Raw genomic sequence first — 18931 nt, 5'->3', positions numbered from 1 at the left:
ACAGGTCAAAGGAAAAAAAACATGAACTGTCCGAGAACCAGAAGAAAAATTAACTGAACACTCCCTCGGACAGATAACCAAATAGGAACCCCAGAAAAGGGCAGGAGCTGTGTCCCCCAATGGATCCTTTGAGAAAGAGATTTTACGGTAAGTCTAAAAAATCTCCTTTTCTCTATCGGCTCCATTGGGGGACAGACCTTGGGACGTGCCAAAGCCGTCCCTTGGGTGAGCAGAGGAAAAAAAAGGTCAGGCAGTCGGCTGTACCACCGCTGCCTGCAACACCCTACGGCCCAGACTAGCATCAGCCGATGCGAAAGTATGAACCTGGTAGAATCTCGAAAAAGTGTGCAAAGACGACCAGGTGGCCACTTTACAGATCTGCGAGGCTGAGGCCTTGTTTCGGAGAGCCCAGGATGCTCCCACAGAGCGGGTGGAATGAGCCAAAACCCTGAAGGGTGGGATCTTCCCCTTGCAGCGGTAAGCTTCCGAAATAGCACATCGGATCCACCGAGAAATGGTGGCCTCGGAAGCAGGCTGTCCCTTCCGACGACCTCCCGTAAAGGATGAAAAAAAAGAATCGCACTGACGAAAAGAATCGCACTGACAGAAAGATAAGACTGAACAGCCCATACCACATCCAATTTGTGGAGCAGGCGCTCCCTGGGATGAGAAGGAGCGGGACAAAAGGATGGAAGGACGATGTCCTCGTTGAGATGAAAAGCCGAAACGACCTTAGGTAAGAAAGACGGATATGGCCGGAAAACAACCTTGTCCTGATGAACTATCAGGAAAGGAGAACGGCAGGAGAGAGCTGCCAGTTCAGATACTCTCCTAATGGAAGTAATAGCTATAAGAAAAGCCACCTTCCAGGATAGGAGGCGAAGGGGAACTTCCTTAAGAGGCTCAAAAGGTGCGTCCTGGAGAACGCCTAGAACTAAGTTCAAGTCCCAAGAGGGAGAAGGGGACCGGTAAGGGGGGACAGCGTGTGCCATGCCCTGAAGGAAGGTCTGGACATGCGAATTGGAAGCCAGAGGATGGAGAAAGAGAATGGAAAGGGCCGAAACCTGACCCTTAAGGGAGCTGAGAGCCAGCCCTTGTTCCAACCCCCGACTGCAAAAAGGAAAGGAGACGGGGAACGGAAAAGGTAACTGGAGAAAAGGACTGAGTTTCGTACCAACGAAAGTAAGCCCGCCAGGTACGGTGATAAATTTTTTCAGAGGAGGGCTTGCGAGCCCTGAGCATGGTGCAAATTACCTGGGAAGAGAAGCCATGGGCCCTCAGAACCGCGGTCTCAACCGCCACGCCGTCAAATGCAGCGACTATAAATTGGGGTGGCAAAGGGGACCCTGTGACAGTAGGTCCAGATGAAGTGGAAGACGGAACGGAACGTCGTCCAGAAGCCAGACCACGTCGGTGTACCATGCCCTTCGAGGCCAGTCTGGAGCCACCAGAATGGCGGGGACTCCTTTCGCCTTGAGCTTCCTCAGAACCCTGGGAAGGAGGGGGAGAGGAGGGAACAGGTAGGGCAGAACAAAGCCAGACCACGGAAATACTAGGGCATCCACGGCTAGAGCCAGGGGGTCCCTGGACTTTGACACGAGTGCGAGTGCCGCCCTGCCGATTGATGTACGCCACAGCCGTGGCGTTGTCCAACTGGACACGGTGGCCCTGAAGCAGGGACTCCCAATGCTTCAAAGATAAATCGCTCTCAGTTCCAGGATGTTTATGGAAAGAAGGGTTTCTTGGGGAGGCCAGAGGCCTTGAACCGTCTGATCCCTGAAAACACCCCCCCAGCCCGACAGACTGGCATCTGTCGTGACCACCTGCCAGTGGAGGGGAAGGAACGAACGCCCCTGAAGAAGAAGGGGGAGCGGAGCCACCAGCGCAGAGACTGACAGGTCTGGAGAGGGAGAACAATCTTGCGATCGAGAGAGAGAGGAGACCTGTCCCACCGGGCAAGAATCGCCAGCTGAAGAGGACGGTAATGCAACTGGGCAAAGGGTACGGCCTCCATGGCTGCCACCATCCGACCCAGGACTTCCATGCAAGTACGGATGGTGACCGGGGATGGTATCCGGAGGGAGCGGACTCCCAACAGGAGGGCCAGACGTTTGTCCGGCGGGAGGCGAATCCGAGCCGAGTCGAACTGAAGCCCCAAGAAGACCAGAGACTGGGTGGGGGAGAGAACTGACTTGTCTCGGTTGACCATCCACCCGAAGCGACATAAGGTCTGAAGAGTGAGGCTCACATTCTCCAGAGCCTGGGCTCTGGTAGAGGCCTTGATGAGGAGGTCGTCCAAGTAGGGTATCACTAATACCCCTCTTGACCGTAACAGAGCTATCACAGGCGCCAGAATCTTGGTAAAGACTCGCGGCGCTGTGGCCAGACCGAAGGGGAGAGCCACAAATTGATCATGACCTTCCGGAACCGCAAAGCAAAGTTCACCGTGTCCACTGAGTCCGAACGGTCCTCTGAATCGGATGCCGAATTGGAAACCTCGTCCGCCAATTCTCCAGGAGAGTGCGTACGAGTGGAGGCGGCCCTAGAAGAGGGAGACTCCGACCTGGTACGTGGCGCCGGAGAGCCAGAGCGGTGACCACGGGAACGTCCTCTGGAAGAGTGAAGCGTGTGGCCTGAAGAAGAGGTAGGGCGAGACCTGCAAGAGGAACGCCCGTGTCTGCCAGAAGACTCAGGGGATGAGTCAGAGGAGACACCCCTATTACACTTATGTGAAGCATAGGGAGAAGGGGAACGGGACCTTCTAGAGGGCCGGTGAAGGGTAGACCTCTCCAAGGCAGTCACCACAGAACGGGAGACCTGTGCCAAGTCGGATATAGACTGGGAGAGGGAGGAAACCCAGGCTGGAGGGGTGGCCGAACCCACCGGGTCTGAAGGAGCACCTGGGTTAGAAATAGCAGGGGGGGTCTGGGGGAGAAGTGGAGAAGGCAGAACAAGTGGGTTAAGCAGAACCTGGCATTTTTGCAGAGCAGTTTTTACAAGCGTAATGGGTAACTAATATTCCCGATATCTGCTTTGAGGGAGGAAAAGTTCTGGGCACGGACATAGCAAACAAATGAACAGTTTCACCCAAGTCTGTGTCCCAAGGCAGCTGCTGTGAAGAGAACTCCACACCGTGGCTGTGAGGAGAGAGAAAAGACGCCGGCCAATAGGAGGAAGAGGCCGGGTCAGAGGCAAGGGCGCTGTGATTGGCCCCTGCACGGCCCCAAACGCGTGTACGGCGCTGATTGGCGGCTGATTTCACGCTGCTGAAGAGCTTATGCGGCCTGATGGGCAGAGCTAACGTCCGCCGGGCCGCCGAAGAAACACAGCGGGACTTAGTAATGGCGCCCACTCCGAACCCCGAGCGCACACGCCGACTGTAGTGAGCTCCTATGCTCCCGGGGAACGGAGCGGGCGAAGTGCCGTCGGCAGCCTCGGCTGCCGAAAGTGAAAGTAAAGAGGCGCATACGCCCGCAGAGAGAAGCCTGCGGCGCATACATGTCACACACACTGCCCAATAAAGTGCCCCTTACTGTGAAAACACTGCCCCTTAGATCCACTGCTCCCCCATATAATAAAACACAATCCCCCTGCAGGGAAGAATAAAGTATGCCACGGCCAGCCCCAGCTTCAGTAAGGATAGGTCCAAAAACAGGGGTCTCCAGCTGTTGCAAGACCTATTGAGAGAAAAATACTCACCTATGCTGAAGAACTTACCTAAAGAAGTCTTCAGAATGTAGTCTTCAGTCAGCATTGTCCCTGCAGCAAGCCAAGCTCATAGCGAGGTGAACAGGGAGGTAGGGGGACCCAGACCCATGAGGTACAACCCCAAGCGCTGACCATTGGCGAGAGGGGGTTAACAGTACATCCAAGATGCCTGCCACCTCTCGCAATGGGGGAACAGTGAACCGCAGTTCCTGAGACCCCACCTAAAAACAGAAAGAAAAAGGAATAAAGCATTAACACGTTCCCTAATCCTAAAAAATAACACCACACCAGTGACCACCTCCTTAAGACACTAAGCAAAAACTGAATTGCTCAGTGGCCTGGAGGCGGGTATATCCTGCTGGGAGGAGCCGACTTTTTGGTTACCATAGTGTCAAGCCTCCTAGAGACAGCAGCATATCCCCAAGGTCTGTGTCCCCCAATGGAGCCGATAGAGAAAATCCCATTGACATCAATGGGATCCCTTTACAACCATTTGAAAGCCGTTAAAAGAAGCCTTGAATGGGACAGCAGACAGGAGGAAATTTACAGGGACAGACGGCCGTGTGAACGAGCCCTAAACAGACTAGTGATCCGTATGGACAGTAAAACTTACAAGACAACCAACAGGCAAAGTAGAATAAAAAAGAAAAAGAAGGGGGGGGGGACAGGGATGAGAGAGAGGGGGAGGGAGGTTTAGGGTAGGAAGGGGATATGATGGGGTCTCAGAGGAGTACTTCAGCTTGGAGTTCCTGGTTGGGAAAGGAGGGGAGGTAGGTAGCGTGCGCGGGATGAGGGAGTAGTGTGAGGAGGACTTCCAGGGGGACCAGAGAGTCAAAAATCTGTTGTGAGGCCTGTTAGACCAGCTAATTAATTATTCAAACTTGCAAATGCTATTGATTTTATGTTTCCACTCAGAGATAGTCGTGAGGGGGAAGGTTTATCTCCATTTCAGGGGGATAAGGGCTTTCACTGCCGCTATGAGGTGAGGGCGAATGCGGGGAGCCAAAGACACCATAGTAGGCGCCCATCATAGGAGTCATGTAGGTGGGTATAAATATCTAGGGGAGTAGGTGGGGCAGCTAAAGCTAGCCAGCCTATTGGCCGACATTTATCATTGTCTTTAGACTGTTTTTTGAGTCTAGAAAAGGCACAGAAAAGGAGCAAGCGGGGTTTATTTGCGCCTTTTTTGCGCCTTTTGGTTTACACATTTCTGCTGATTTTGAGTTCCAATCCACTGATTTTGGCAATACACATCATATGAACAGGTTTTATCAACTGCGCCTTTTTGTGAAAAGGCGCAAAAAAGGCGCAAAGCCACTTAAAAGTCTCTAAAACTACACCAGCCCAGACATGGTGTAGCTTTTTGGTGTATGTGAAGAAAGAAATTTCAGAAAATGTGACCTGCACAAAATGTATCAAATGCTCTATGACCATTTAATAAATGTGGTGCTCCTACACATTACCAGCACACAAAAAAAAAGTGTAAAAAATAATTCACTTAAACCTACAATGATAAATGCCGACCATAATGTTATTATCTTCATTATATAAAATGTTTTTGCAAACGACAGGTACACTTCAATTACATAAAATCTATCAATTGCATAAAATAGTTTTAATCATAGATACACAGCAACATCACTCAGTATCTGTTGTACAGATGGAAATAGCTTGTGAATAAGGAATAAAGCAGTTCACAAACACTGTCTTTAGTATATGCTGACATTTTGGCTTGCTCTTGACATATTTTGTTGACGTACAGCCCAGTCATAATGTAAACCAACCTAAACCTAATGTCCTACTGAAATATGAATCAATGTATCAAACTATTTATTGTTTATCACAACGCTCTAGGGACCGTAGAAGTGTTGTTCTGCTCAATGTTTATAGGACAGTCTAAGTTCCTAATTTTTAGCCTTAGTATCCCTCCATTGGGGGTATAATGTAGATACAAGTTTACAAAAAAAATAAACAAGCAACACCACATCCGCACTAACCTGTCAGCACAGACAGGTAGTGCAGGTGACACTGATGACAACCATACTTACCGGCCCCCGCTCCGTGCTCCCGTTCTTTCGCAGTGTTCCTTCATATCTTCTGTTCCGGGGCCAACTTGGAGCATGGGCGGAGCTTAAAGGGGTGATGTCAGAAAGTCCTTTCCATGCTCCAAGTTAGCCCCGGAATGGAAAATACGGAGGAAGATGGCGGGAGGACGGGATCACGAAGCGGGATCAGGTAAGTCATCAGTGTCACCTGCCCTACCTGTCTGTACCGACAGGTTAGTGCAGGTGACACTGATGATAGAGTTCCTTTAAAATGCTCTTCAAAAGAGAGAGGAGAATGACTCCATAGTCATACATACCTTCTGATCTTCTAACTCAAAGACAGATTCGTGCACACTACATGCAAATAGAGATGTCGGAAGGTCACTAAAATCCATCAACTCTTCAAGGTCATCATCGTTTTCACCAAAGATCATCTCTTCTTCTTCCTCTTCTTCTTCTTGGTCACTACTATATATATCGGAGCTTTCATTCCAGGACTTCATGGTGTCTCTCAGCATTGTTCAATTTCTTAATCCCGTGGACTTAAATTCTGGTCAAGAAAACCTGTAAAAAACTTACGGATAAGTAATGCAAGTCTCAACTAAATAACACATCTACAGTTAATTCAGACGATAGCAAAGCATTAAATACTGTCATAGGGGGAGATTTATCAAACTGTGTGAGAGAAAAAGTGGAGGGATTTCCCCACAGCAACCAAGTAAAGTGCTCAGGTAAAGTGAAAGCTGAGCTGTGATTGGTTGCTGTGGGAAATTCCCTCCACTTTTTTCTCACACAGTTTGATAAATCTGGGACATAGACAGTAGAGCAGTAGTCTCCAAATTGTGGACCTCGAGATGTTGCAAAACTACAACTTCCAGCATGCCCGGACAGCCGTTGGCTGGAAATTGTAGTTTTGCAACATCTCGAGGTCCATAGTTTGGAGACCACTGCTATGCAACATAGTAAAAGATTAAAAACAGTAGCACAATCAATAGTCCATCCATCCAAAATACCAGTGCCATAGTGTGCCAATACAACGCCATCATATGGTGCCCATATTCCAGACTCCCATGTATAGTCTGGCGGGAGACCCAAAGATCTCATCTATCCTAAAGAAAAAACAGACATATCCTTTAAAAGTGGAGCATCAAAACTGATTCCGTAAGAGTGGAAATTCAGAGCTTACTGGAGTGTCTGGCCAGTTTCCAAGGTAACAGGAATGCATAGCACAAGCCTCATATTGGGAGACAAATAGAAAGGGTCACATTGACTGCTAGTAAGAAAACATGCCATAATAACAGTACCAGATCGTTCTTCACCTGCCTCTCATCTCATAGGGGCCGTGTGAGATCTGAGGAATGTGGCTTATATTACATCCTGTAGTATATTTATTAATATAGTTAGCGCAATCAGGACTTATTTTATATAAAAGACAACGTATGTAATGTCTAAAACCAATATCAATATCTCTGTGCAATCCCATTATTGACTATTAAAAACCAATTACGCCAATCCTGTAGTGTTGAAAATATTTAACCATGTGATGTATGCCTGTAGGGGCCAAAATACTAGTTTCTGAAATGTGTCGGAAGGTATTTTGGCCCCTAGAGGCAACCGAAGTGACGTCACTGCGGACTGCCAGAACCATCAGGCAAATATTTCCAGCAGGAGATCACATTAGAGGCGCCGCCGGCCGGGGCAGTCTCCCGTTATCCTCCAGATCTCGTAAAAACAACTTGCAAGAGTCCCGATCGCACTTGAAAGAACCGGACACCAGGGACAACGCTCATATTGATCAGGAGCCCACAGGAATCTACAGGTACTTATAACTAGGGATCGACCGATTATTCCCAATTCACGATTTTTTAAGCTATCGGTATCGGCATCTAACCTTGCCGATAATGTGTCCAGCGCGTGCGCCCCCGATACCATATCCTGTACGGCCCCGCTCCCCGCTCACCAGATACCTGCTGCTGTGTGGCCCCGATACCATGTCCAGTGCGGCCCCACAGCCCGCTCACCCGATACCTGCTGCTGTGCGGCCCCTCTCCCCGCTCACCCTTTACCTGCTGCTCTGCGGCCCCGCTCCCCTGATACCAGCTGCTGTGCGGCCCCGCTCACCCGCTACCTGCTGCTGTGCGGCCCCCCTCCGCTGTCCCATTCTCCCGATTGCATCATGGCGTCCTATGGAGGAGCATGTGACACACACGTCACTCCTCCTCCCCTGCACCCAGACGTGTGATGTGTATGTCACATGCTCCTCCATAGGACGCCATGATGCAATCAGGAGAACGGGACAGCGGAGCAGCAACACCCGAGGACATCCACAGGTGAGCTGTCTACAAGAGGAGGGGGGCCTGCTGTCTATAAGGGGGAGGGGGCCTGCTGTCTATAAGGGGATGGGGCCTGCTGTCTACAAGGGGGGAATATCGGTATAAGTTATCGGCTATAGTCGTGAAAGTTCACAGGTTATCGGTATCGGCTCTAAAAAAAAAAAACGATAATCGGTCGATCCCTACTTATAACGATAAAGACGGAAGCTATAAAAGCAAAGTTGTACATCAAATGGTTAAATATTTTCAACACTACAGAATTGGCGTAATTGGTTTTAAATAGTCAATAATAGGATTGCATAGAGATATTAATATTGGTTTTAGACATTACATACGCCATCTTTTATATAATATAATTCCTGATTGCGCTAACTATATTAATAAATATACTACAGTCCAATTATATTGTACAAGCATAAGGGGCCCGTACTTATAGTACAGCAGCAGCAGGCAATATTCTTGCCCTTTCAAAGTAGGAAGCGCTGGAGTTTTTATTTATATTGAGTTTATATGACATCATAGTCCAAATATTATACAACTTTATCAGAGAAGGAAGGTACAACTGGAAGAAAGCATTTAACCATATCACACATAAACACCTTATTTAAGCACCCTGTAATTACAATTGGTTTATATGCGTCTTTTAAACAACGTCAGTGGTTTCTGACAAAACCATCTGGAGAACATACGTTCCATACCGGAGCCATCTTGTGGTCGAGGAAGGAAGGTAGAAGAGCATGCAATCTCTGAAACTGTCCTTGTTTTCAAGTTGTCAACCATCTAAGCCAGGGGTGTGGAAATTTAATGAAAAACTACTTGTCCACGTGACTAAATTTTCGCTTTTACACTGTCGTTTTTTCCTCCTCGCCCTATAATAGCCATAACTACCTACTATAATGATACCTTTTGATTTTTCAATAACATATTCTCCGAACCAAAAAAATATATAATTGGTGAAGTGAAATTGAAATAGTAAAAGATAATTCTGCAAATTTGGTGGTTTTCTTTTCTACACCATTTACCTTGTGGTGGAGCTAATATGTTGTTTTAATACTTTAGGCCGCCTGATTACAGCAATACCAGATTTAAATAGTTTCCGTCATGTTTTAATAATTAAAAAAAAAATTCTGAACTTTTTTCAAATTTTTTTAATTGCCATTTTTTTTACTCCTGTAGCTTTTTTTTTTTTTTTTTTGCATACCAGGCTGTATGAGGGATCATTTTTTGCACCATAATCTGATTTTTGTATCGGTACCATTTTGGTATTGATCTGACCTTTTAAATCGCTTTTTTACTTTTTTTTCTGGGATATTATAAAAATTGCAATTCTGTGGTTTTGTGATTTTTTTTTTTTTTTTTTACATTTACGGCATTTACCGTATGGGATACATAGTGTTATATTTTAATAGTTCGTACAATTACGCACACAGCGATCCTAAATATGTTTATTATTATTATGTTTACATGTTTTTATATAGGAAAATGGGTGATTTGAACTTTTAACATGAAAGGGGTTAATGTGTATCTTTTAAACTTTCATTAAAACTTTTTTTATTTTTATACTTTATTAGACTTTTAGGAGGAATCATTAGATTCCTCATACAGATCAATGGAGTGCTCTGCGCTCCATTGATAGAGCCTGGTCCAGCCAGGCTCTATCAATGACAGAGCTACAGACACCAGGGAAGCAGAGTTAAGCCCTCCGGCTACCTCTATAGCGGATCTAGCCCCACTAGCCCAATAGGGAGCATTCACACGTCCCTTTAGACGCCGCTGTCAGCTTTGACAGCGGCAATCTAAAGGGTTAATAGCCAGCTGCTGGCTATTAGTGGCTGCCCCTGGCTACTGAGAACAGCCGGGGGCTGCAGAGTACGGAGCGGGCAGGAGTCGGGAATTTGAAAACCGGTCGCTGCTGTATCCCCTGCCATACCCCATTCATTTGAATGAGCCAAACCGAGTCAGCTAGTGACTGTGGTCGGCTCATTTTTGGACCGTATCTGGTTTTGTTGCCAGACTGAAAACTGTGGTCTGCCCTGGTTTCAGTTCGGCAACAAAACCGGATATGGTCCGTGACTTTTTGACTCTGTCTGGCTCATTCAAATGAATGGGGTGCGGTGTGGGTCCGGCTGGGTTTTCAAACATGATGTGAATGCACCCTAACAGATATTTTCATGCTTCAGATATTGGACTATTCCAGTAAGTACAATAGGATTGTAGTAGATAGTAAGCAGTGTTAACACCAAATGGAATGAACAGTGCAACAATCTAAGCATTGCTATTACTGTATTACTTTACATTCAAGGGGTTGTCTTAATACACTCTATCATATACTGTATAGATACCTCATTCATAATCTCCATCAATAGCCAGAGAAGTGCTGTGCTACAAAATGCATTACATCTAGAGGACGCAGTACGTTTGCATTACAAGGACAGCCCATTCATTCCAATGGGCACCATATCATCATTTCCTGGTGGTGATGCAGGAGAACTGAACACCTGCTCCCAGATTTCACTACGGATTACTGCTAAGGGTCCGATCACACTGCATTCCTGCCCCTGTTTATTGTATTTGTCAGCATCCCAGCGAAAACAGTTTTCTGATGTATTCTGTTAACTGGAGAAGTGGACCCCATTCACTTCTATGGCAAATGGAATCACCTAGTGACTCCTTTTGGAGCGAATGTGCTATTTTAAAGGTGCATCCGCCCAGTTAAAATAGCAGATACGTACTATCCACTATGGCCATTGAAGTGAATGGGGTCCGCTGCACCCGTTAACAGTATTTGTCAGCATTCTTTTTTGAATGGGGTCCTAACGGATACGATTAGGGATGCGGTGTGATTGTACCCTGAATGGTTAGTTTTATTTGAAGGAGCCCTCTTAAAGGAATTGTTCAAAACAAACAACATTTTACGAGACATTTCAGCGCATTTGTGCTTGGAGCTTCCCCACCAATCAGCTGTTCAACAGAGCCCCTGCGCCTGGGTGTACACCGGTCTTGGTGCCACTACTGTGTAGTAGAGTGTTTTCCAACCAGGATGAATCCAGCTGTAGTAAAACCACATTTCTAAGCATGCCTGGACACCCAAAGGCTGTCTGGGCATGCTGGGAGTTGTGCTTTTGTAACAGCCGGAGGCACACGGATTGGGAAACACTGGTGGAGTGGTTGTGCAAGGTTGCTACAGTTGATTTCCCTCTGAAATAAATGGGAGCTGAGCTGCAGTAATCTTAAAGGGGCACTCCGGAGGGAAAAAAAAAAAGGTTTTCAAATCAACTGGTGTCAGAAAGTTATACAGATTAGTAAAAAAAAAAAACGTAATCCTTCCAGTACTTTTCAGCTGCTGTATGTTCCAGAGGAAGTTGTGTAGTTATTTCTAGTCTAACCACAGTGCTCTCTGCTGACACCTCTGTCCATGCCAGGAACGGTCTAGAACAGGAGCAAATCCCCACAGCAAACCTCTCCAACTCTGGACAGTTCCTGACACGGACAGAGGTGGGGATGGGGTAATCAAAAACAATTTACCAAACCCCATAGATCGAAATAGATGGGCCACTCAGTATAGTACCCCTTATCTTACAACACCCCCCTCCTCTATAGTATATACTATTAATACTTCAATGTTTTATTGATTTCACTTACAAATGGGAGGCGAGGTGTTAATATCTTTTATAGGTTCAGTGTCTCAGTCCATAGTCTAGCATTATGCAGGTGCATAGAAAGAGTATCCCGTATGGGAACCATTGACAACTATAAGTGAGGTCTGACTGATTTTGTTACATTCAGTGTGGAAGCCCAATTTTCAAGTGAAATCAATAAAACAATGAAGTTTTAATAGTATAGAGGAGTGGGGGGTTGTTACATAAGGGGTGTTGTACCCCCTGGTCCATCTATTTAGATCTACGAGGTTTGGTAAATTGGGCTGTAGTAACATGGCACAGCCACTCTACAATAAATGGAGCTGGATGCTTCTGGATCCATTCACTGTGCACATCCGGCCGACCAGCTAATCAATGGGAATGTCATGTGCCGGACCCTCAACTGATCAGATATGACTGGCCTATCATCCATCACAAGGTCCCAGAAATTATTTTAAAGGAGTAATGCAGTGAAAATTAACGTATCTCCTATCTAAAGGATGGGGGATAAGTTATGGATTGCTGGGGGGGGGGGGGAACCCCCCCACGATCTCCTGGGATACATGGAGGGGGCGTGTCAGCAGCCGCTCTGTGCGGGGGTCGGCATGCCCCCTTCCGGCAGACTGCCGAGGCCCTGTTTAGGAGATCGCGGTCTATAACTTATCCCCATCCTTTGGATAGGGGATAAGTTATCTTTCACCACATAACTCCTTTAGGTATACGTTTACACATACAGGATCTGCTGCATATTTTCTGCAGCAGATTGACTCCAATCTATAGGAAAATATGCAGCAGCAAATATGCAGCAAAATCCGGCACGTGTGACCCTGCCCTTGGGGGGGCGTGGACACGGACAGAATCTGCTGCATACATTCGGCAGCTGATTTTGCTACCCATTGATTCCAATAGGTAGCAAAACCAGCTGCAGGAAATATGCAGCAGATACTGTACATGTGAATGTACCATTAACAAACAATGTTCAGGAGATTTCCAAAAACATATTTATTATATTTTAAAATCCTAGCATATTGCAATTGCACGTCACAACTGGCAGGCGACTTCTTTCTCTTTCTTTTTCTCTTTCCATATTTATTACACAATGGTAGCAACAAAAACTAATGAAAGTGACAAATACACACAATAATGGCTTAGAAACATCAGCTATCATGCTTCCACAAAAGTCTATGTGCAGCCCCAGCCTACAGCTTAAAGAGGTATTCCAGGAAAAAACTTTTTTATATATATCAACTGGCTCCAGAAAGTTAAACAGATTTGTAAATGACTTCTATTAAAAAATCTTAATCCTTTCAGTACTTATGAGCTTCTGAAGTTAAGGTTGTTCTTTTCTGTCTAAGTGCTCTCTGATGACACGTGTCTCGGGAACCGCCCAGTTTAGAAGAGGTTTGCTATGGGGATTTGCTTCTAAACTGGGCGTTTCCCGAGACAGGTGTCATCAGAGAGCACTTAGACAGAAAAGAACAACCTTAACTTCAGAAGCTCATAAGTACTGAAAGGATTAAGATTTTTTAATAGAAGTAATTTACACATCTATGTAACTTTCTGGAGCCAGTTGATATATATATATATATATATATATATATATATATATATATATATATATATATGTTTTTTCCTGGATAACCCCTTGAAAGGAGAACTCCGGTACGTATCCCTTATCCATGGGACCCGCGGATAGGGGATCAGTACTTATGTTCCCCTATAACAGTGGTCTTCAATCTGCGGACCTCCAGATGTTGCAAAACTACAACTCCCAGCATGCACGGACAGCCGTTGGCTGTCCGTGCATGCTGGGAGTTGTAGTTTTCCAACATCTGGAGGTCCGCAGGTTGAAGACCGCTGCCCTATAACATGGGAGGATTTTCAAGTAGAGTAAATAAATTATGTAATTATATTGGAAGAGATGTGTTTAATAAGTAATAAGAATTTTATATCATATTATATCATAATATAGTAAGTATAATAATAAATATTTTAGAACTTCTTTAAAACATCCCTGCCCATAATGTTATCCACCAGAAAAGCATGACAGATATCACTCCATAGAGAAATACAGACCATGTACAGAGCAGCAATCTGAAGAGGGATATACAACTATCGTCTAGACAAGGGTTTCCCAATCAGGGTGCCTCCAGCTGTTGCAAAACTACACCTCCCAGCTTGCCTGGACAGTGTTTTGCAACAGCTGGAGTCACACTGGTTGGGAACCACTGGTCTAGACAGACAACTAGTACACATCCATGGCTCTACATGCAGCAGCCCCCCTCCCCACAAGTAACAGTTGGCATAACATCAGGCCACAGTCACAACACAGCGCTATGTGCGCCATCACACAGGACCCGGCATCAGTCGCGACAATGACCTTGTTGTATCCCGCCCCATGCAGTCCAGTTACCTGATAACCCAACACCTGCAGTCCCGCCCCTTGCACTTCATCCCCCAGCTGCGTCCTCTGGCTGCACACAGACAGCTGTCAAGCGCCAGCAAGACTGACAGCGTCAGGAACCAATCAGAACCGCCTGTGAACTCTCTTCAGCCAATCACAGAAGGCGTCAACTAACGGGAGCTGCGCTGATTTCTCAGCCCATTCAGTTTCACAAGGAGCCGTGCACGTCTGTCAGGCCAGTTCCTATTGGCGCCTTCTCATGGTCATGCGGATTGGCTGGACTGGGTGTTTTGTGGCAGCTGATTGGCTGCTGGCGGTGTTATGCAGTGTGATTGGTGAGGGGACAAGTTCCAGCTGAACGACACCAAGGAAGGGAGCTGTGCTTGTATTCAAAGGAAAGGAAAGACTTCTGTCACAGTGTGCAAGCCTGATAGTTCCTGCTAATGTAGGGTGTTATAGTAGAGGAAGGGTTAATGCTGAGGGTTAAACGTGATCTGTGAAGTTGAAGATGGTGTCTGATCTGTGGGCAGTGCAGAAGCTGAGCAGATTGTTATATAGGTTTGACTAAAAAAGTTCTAGTACAAGAATTTGTTCACACGGCAGAATTTCGCTCAAATTCCACGCAGAAAAGCAGACTGGATTTTTTGCAGTTTTGTAGAATTTAGATGGAATTTTGGTGGAATTTCTGTGTGCTTAACCCCTTAAGGACTCAGCCCATTTGGACCTTAAGGACTAAGACAATTTTATTTTAACGTTTTCGTTTTTTCCTCCTCCCCTTCAAAAAATCAGAACTCTTTTATATTTTCATCCACAGACTAGTATGAGGGCTTGTTTTTTGCGCAACCAGTTGTCCGTTGTAATGCCATCACTCACTTTACCATAAAATGTATGGCGCAACCAAAAAAATACTATTTGTGTGGGGAAATTAAAAAGAAAACCGCAATTTTGCAAGGTTTTGTTTTCACGCCGTACAATTTAGGGTACAAATGACATGTGTTTTTTATTCTCTGGGTCAATACGATTAAAATGATACCCATGATTATACACTTTTCTATTACTGTTACGCTTAAAAAAATCGCAGACTTTTTAACCAAATTAATACATTTAAAATCCCCCTATTTTGAAGACCTATAACTTTTTTATTTTTCCGTATAAGCGGCAGTATGAGGGCTGTGATCTGTACTTTTTATTAATACCATATTTGCTTATACAAAACTTTTTAAATTTTTTTGGGAATAAAATGTTATAAAAAAGCAGCTATTTTGGATTTTTTTTTTTTTACGTTCACGCCGTTCACCGTACGGGATCATTTACATTTTATTTCGGATATTTACGCACGCGGCGATACCAAATATGTATATAAAATAATTTTTTTTACACTTTTTGGGGGTAAAATAGGGAAAATGGGACAATTTACGTTTTTATTGGGGGAGGGGTTTTTTCATACTTTTCTTACTTTTATTTTTACACTCTTATAGTCCCCATAGGGGACTATTTATAGCAATCATTCGATTGCTAATCCTTTTCAGTGCTATGTATAGGACACAGCACTGATCAGGGTTATCGGTCATCTTCTGCTCTGGTCTGCGGGAAGGCAGATCAGAGCAGAAGACTCCCGGAAGACAGCGGAGGCAGGTGAGGGGACCTCCGTCTGCCGTGCAGGATGATCGGATCGACGCGGCAGCGCTGCGGGTGATCCGATCATCCATTTTAGTGACCACGATGCTGCAGATGCCGTGATCTGTATTAATCACGGCATCTGAGGGGTTAATGGCGGACATTCGTGCGATCGCGGATGTCCACCATTACCGGTGGGTCCCCTGGCTGCTATCAGCAGCCGGGACCTGCGGCGCATGACCCGAGCATCGCTCCAATGCTCGCGGTTATGCATAGCACGTAAATGTACGTCCTGGTACCAGCTCACCAGGATGTACATTTGCGTCCGGTGTCGTTAAGGGGTTAAGCATTGCTGCAGCAAGACATTGGCTCTGACACCCAGAGGGGTCTGTGGCAGTCAGAAGAGGAATAGGAGTGCAGGGCAGGCTAGACAGGTGCCGTTTTTGGGGAAATCAATTATTAGGAGGACAGACGGCAATATGTTACAAAGACCAGGAGCCTCAAACAGCGTGTTGTCTTCCTGACGCTCGTGTTTGACAAATTGCACTGACATTTCTGGGAGAGCCTGGTATTGAACCTGCGGTCATGGTGTACATTAGGAAATTGGGGTGTTGAGTTTATCGAGAACTGGGCCAACTTCTCAGTTGGCTACAGACTCTATGGTAAAGATGGGTTGCACATAAATGGGAAGGGTGCCACTGAGCTGGCGGAGAAGATGACTAGAAGGTTGGAGAAGTGTTTAAACTATGGACTGTAGGTAACAGCAGCTCTCTCTATAGGTAGAAGTAGCAGCCCCACATCTGCTTTTTTCTTTTCATAAGAGCCGAGATACGTGCTCTCAAGTCACCCAAGTGCAAGCAAAAAGTGCAAAATGTGTTCACACAAAAACCATGCACAACGATGCGGTCCATTGCAAGCCCTTCTCCGAAAGGAGAGAGGACCCCAATAAACCAAACCATTTGCCTCTGGGCCAAAAGCACCTGCAAGGTTCCAGGTACAATGTCCCCTTTTGCCAAAGTTACTCTGGGACAGATAGCGCTCCTGGCAAAAAACTATGTGTAAACTACGTTGTCACCAAAAAGCCAGTAAAACCAGCTTGGCATTCTTTCCAAAGCAAGGATGCCCAGGGCACTGCAGGAAAGTGAGGCACAAAATGGCTACACTCACCTTCCATAGAACGGCAAGAGGGACACCCAGAAGGGCTACCGCACCCTGGCCAATCCTAGTGACACACATAAGGAACACAAAATGTAGACACAGTGACAAAAATAAATTAAAAAAATGTAAATGTGCGCAGTGTAATATTGGCCGGACATCCGGCCACATCTATAAAAAATTCCCAGATCCTGGCTGGGATACTAAGGGTGAGTGCGAGAGTGAGAGAAAAAGTGCGTGCTGCGTGCCATCTTTCAAGTGGGGTCGATACTCTCAAGTGAATTTCGGCACCCTGGTCAATACGCCCAGGGCACTTTTGCACCTCGGCTCTTTCTCTACCGGAACCTTAGGGCAAGATTCAGTGGGTACAAGTCGCTTCTGCTGCCAGGCCCTACAGCTGACCCTGGTACACCTGTCCCTCTCTGTTTGGTTCTCCATCCTGCCCTGGTGGTCTACCACTCCGCCAACTAACAGGAAAGGTACTACACTTGACCTTAGCCAAAAGGCCAAGAAGCGATAGCCCCACATCTGCTCTCACCAGCCACTTCTATTAAAATGGCAAATAGGGGATGTACTTGGGGGGGGGGGGGGCCTGAAATGAGACTTTAGGCAGCAGCCTTACTAGCTCAATGGAAGAGCCACCTCATATGCACCACTGTCACTTTTTGCCAGGCTGTTTAAATTGCCCAGATCGTGGCAAAAATGGGACAGTTGGCGACTATGCTGGATATGAGCTATGACTGGGCTATTGATTTGCAGAGTTCTAGTCTGTTTAGAGATGACTATACTAAAGGGGAGGGATTTTCTTACATGTAAAATCCTGCCTGAAGCCCATTCTGTGTGCAGACATATGTGATGAAAACATGGAGTCTCTATGAGTGAAAATTAGGGGAGATAGAAAGAATAATACATTACTGATAGATGTTTGTTATAAGTCACCAAGCAGCAGAAAACATAATAATAAGACAAATTAGGCAATGAAGCAGGGTGAAGTCAATATTAAGGGGGACTTCAACTACCCCAATATAAATTGAGAAGCTGAAACCGTTTTTGGTAAAATAATAAAGGACAGTGGTGGGATATTCTAAAGATTTTTCAGTTTTATTTGCGTATTCTGTGACTAATTTGTCTGAAATGTGGTGCATATTATTGGCATGTTTACTGTCTAAGTTTACACTTCCTCAGAATAAGCCGATTTTTTTATATCTCTATTTGTATATCTATAACCGGACAGGCAGAATATCAAAACTAGAGGTAGGGGGACACTTAGGTAATAGTAATTACAACAGAATAGGTTTTCATTTACACTTTAATAAGATGTTTAGAAGGTGGAGCTACAAAAACACTAAACTTCAAGAAGGCCACATTTTCACCAAGAGAGGACCTTAGGGACATAGATTGGGTCAGCGTCCTCAGAAATAAAAATGACACAAGCTAAATAGGACATTTTTAAGAGCATCCGACACATACCTCTATGGGAATAAACTTGTTACAAATATGAAAAAAACTATGTGATTAACTAAAACTGTTCGGGATGTGATAAATGATTTAAAAAAAAATCCTTCAGACTAATAAAATAAGAAGGTAGTGGGGAGGCATTAAAAGGGTACTCCTGGGAATTAAAATGTATCCCCTATCCTGTGGAAAGGGGATTAGTGTCTGATTGCAGGGGGTCTGAATGCTGGGACTCCTGTGCGGGGTTCAGTAATTTACCAGTCCTTGGTGCACCCTGGCCCCTACCGTTTGAGACAAGTAGGAGTGATGGCCCACTCAGCCAGTGACCGGCTGAGATGGGTTCTGGTCTCATTCGGTGATTGGCTGTACAGGCCTTCACTCCCGCTCATCTCAGAGGGTAGGGGACACACTGAGGACAGGAAAGTTAGTAAACCCTGTATAAGAGATTGTAGGGGTCCCAAGAGTCAGACTCCTCGCAATCAGACACCCATCCCCTTTCCACAGGATTGTGGATAAGTTTTAGTACCCCTTTAACACCTTAACGGCGCAGGACGTATATTTAGGTCCTGCACCGGC

General features: G+C 45.8%; 1 protein-coding gene across 1 annotated transcript in view; it reads right to left on the bottom strand.

The window, feature by feature from the left end:
• Positions 1-14294, bottom strand: part of RCAN3 (RCAN family member 3) — a 28626-nt gene extending 14332 nt beyond the window's left edge. Inside the window, exons 1-2 of the mRNA XM_056557055.1 lie at positions 14138-14294; positions 6071-6317 (exon numbers count right to left, since the gene is read on the bottom strand). Coding sequence (XP_056413030.1) covers positions 6071-6271 — 201 coding nt within the window. The 5' untranslated portion in view covers positions 6272-6317; positions 14138-14294. The remainder of the gene's footprint in view (positions 1-6070; positions 6318-14137) is intronic.
• Positions 14295-18931: the final 4637 nt, after the last annotated feature.

Source organism: Hyla sarda, chromosome 2 (genome assembly GCF_029499605.1).
Source record: "Hyla sarda isolate aHylSar1 chromosome 2, aHylSar1.hap1, whole genome shotgun sequence".
Taxonomy (NCBI): Eukaryota; Metazoa; Chordata; class Amphibia; order Anura; family Hylidae; genus Hyla; species Hyla sarda.
This window is presented reverse-complemented; position numbering and strand designations above follow the sequence as displayed.